This window comes from Solanum tuberosum, unplaced genomic scaffold (genome assembly GCF_000226075.1).
Source record: "Solanum tuberosum cultivar DM 1-3 516 R44 unplaced genomic scaffold, SolTub_3.0 scf00899, whole genome shotgun sequence".
Classification (NCBI taxonomy): domain Eukaryota; kingdom Viridiplantae; phylum Streptophyta; class Magnoliopsida; order Solanales; family Solanaceae; genus Solanum; species Solanum tuberosum.
The window spans coordinates 30083-32333 of record NW_006239918.1 but is presented as its reverse complement, the minus strand read 5'-3'; the positions used below and the strand labels follow the sequence as shown (position 1 = coordinate 32333).

At 32.9% G+C, this 2251-nt stretch overlaps 1 protein-coding gene across 1 annotated transcript; it reads left to right on the top strand.

The window, feature by feature from the left end:
- Window positions 1-1009: 1009 nt before the first annotated feature.
- Window positions 1010-2000, top strand: LOC107059242 (splicing factor U2af small subunit A-like). The gene is made up of 3 exons (XM_015305734.1): window positions 1010-1222; window positions 1671-1814; window positions 1884-2000. Exons 1-3 carry the CDS (start codon window positions 1010-1012, stop codon window positions 1998-2000), a joined length of 474 nt encoding a protein of 157 aa, XP_015161220.1.
- The last annotated feature ends 251 nt before the right edge of the window (window positions 2001-2251 follow it).

Here is a 2251-nt window from a genome sequence, read left to right as displayed (position 1 = left end):
AAACTCATACAAGTATAAGGGTCCATCAGAACATTTTGCCTATATTTTATACTATTAACTCAACTATTTGATACATAAAAATATTCTTCTTCTTTAAAATATCTAATTAAAACTAATTTGATATCTAAATGAAATATGCATTACAAGTTAAATTAGTTAGTGTTGGTTTATTAGCATTTTAATATTAATGTTTTGTATATTAATTTGATATGGCTTAGTGTTGACCGTTGCTGCCAATCTTTAGTGACTTTTCAGTTTGCAACCGTTGAAATGTCATGATTGCTACATTACTATACTGCATTACTCCATTGGCAGTAAGTGCATATGTTACAAACTTCTGGTGCAGCAACTAAGGTCTAAGCCGTTGGTGGCTGATAGCTTTTTATCTCATTTACTTATTCACTCTTTATTCCTCCATCATACCTTGTAACCTATGTAACATATGTAACCCCTAAATAATTTATCTTCACTATTTACTACACCCTTCATCTTCCTATTCATTGCTAGGAAGACTTCTTCTAGTATAAATAGTGATGGTCTTCATTTGGTTTGGAATACACAATACAACAAAAAATATAGAGTGCATAAGATTTGTCAAAAAGAGAGTTCTTATTAGTTGAAGAGATGTGTTTCTTTTTGTGGAGCTTTGGACTCAACTCTTGTCCAGAGTTGTTGAGTTATACTTTGTGTTAAAGCTGTTGTATCCTGGAGGGGACAAGTCAAAAAGGACTACTGCTGGATCGGTGGAAACATTTGCTGCAGTGGATTTGAATCTTCTTAAAGAGAGCGAGATATCCGTACCTCAGCTTGAAGAGATTTATTTCTTCATTGTAATATTGTATTTTTGTTATTTTGTAAGTTTTCACTAACAGTTAGTTACAACTCTTAACACTTTTTAGAATCATCCAGAAGTTTGTATAAATTCTTCTTCTTCATCATCCATCAATATTCTTCCATTTCAGACCAAGAAAAACCCTAAAGAGAGAAGTGTGAACTGAACTGAAGTGTAATGACGGAGCATTTGGCATCGATTTTTGGTGCAGAGAAAGACAGTGTGAATTGTCCATTTTACTTCAAAATTGGTGCTTGTAGACATGGCGATCGTGGTTCTAGGCTTCATACAAAACCCAGTATTAGCCCTACGCTTCTCCTTCCTAACATGTATCAAAGGCCCGACGTGCTTACACGTATTGATCCTCTCATAATGCAGCAACATTTTGAGGTAAACAAATCTAAATTATCAATTTTCATTTTATTTTTTTTTGGATTTCTAGTTATTTTATGGTGATGTAGATATTTAGTGATGTTAATGATTCTTAAAACTAGTAAATTGTATGCTCGTTTGTGGATTTGCTCAGAGGCGGAGCTAGGTGAACGAACCCATCAGCTTTTTCGTATACCCTATATTTGTATTAAAAAATTAACTTGTGAAATCTCAAACAAAATTGATTTAGAACTTCTAAACTGCTAACCTTGGCTCCGCCTCTAATGGAAGAATTGTAGAACAAAAAGAAGTAAGCTAAAAGCTTCTTTTGTTTTTTTTATGGGCAAAAAGATATTTGTTTCAAGATACTATGTAAGTGGTATTCTTAATTTGAGATGTTTAATATGTGATTCTATCTGCAGATGGAGTCTTCTCATACTTCATTTTATCATATTATGTTTTTCAGATAGGTTCTTTAGGTGGATCTTTTGATGGAATGTCACTTATTTTGATGATGTTGCAGGATTTTTATGAAGATTTATTTGAAGAACTGAACAATTATGGAGAGATTGAGAACTTGAACATTTGTGACAATATTGTGGATCATATGGTAAGTCTTTTCTGGGGATGATTTAGATTATGGGTTGGCATTTTATTTATGTACAATGTGCACATGCAGGTTGGCAACGTTTATGTTCAGTTTAGAGAGGAGGAACAGGCTGCAAAAGCTCTTAAAATTTTTACCGGAAGACTTTATGCTGGTAACATTTTTTCTGCACTAATCCTTTCCTTGTAAAAGTATTAGAGCATCAAGTGAGATAGTTTAAAATGGTATAAAGATTTAGTACCCTTAGACGGAACCAGAATTTTTAGTTTGTGGTTTTCGAATCAAAATTTGTTTTGCTTATTGAGTTTTGTAGATTATTTGTACATATATATTTTAGCCCAAATAAAGGGTTTGAGCCAAAATAAATCACTGCTTTATTCTGCCAAACCAGTGACTTGTTGATAGGCAGCTATCTCTTGGTTATGTTACTTGTTTAGATA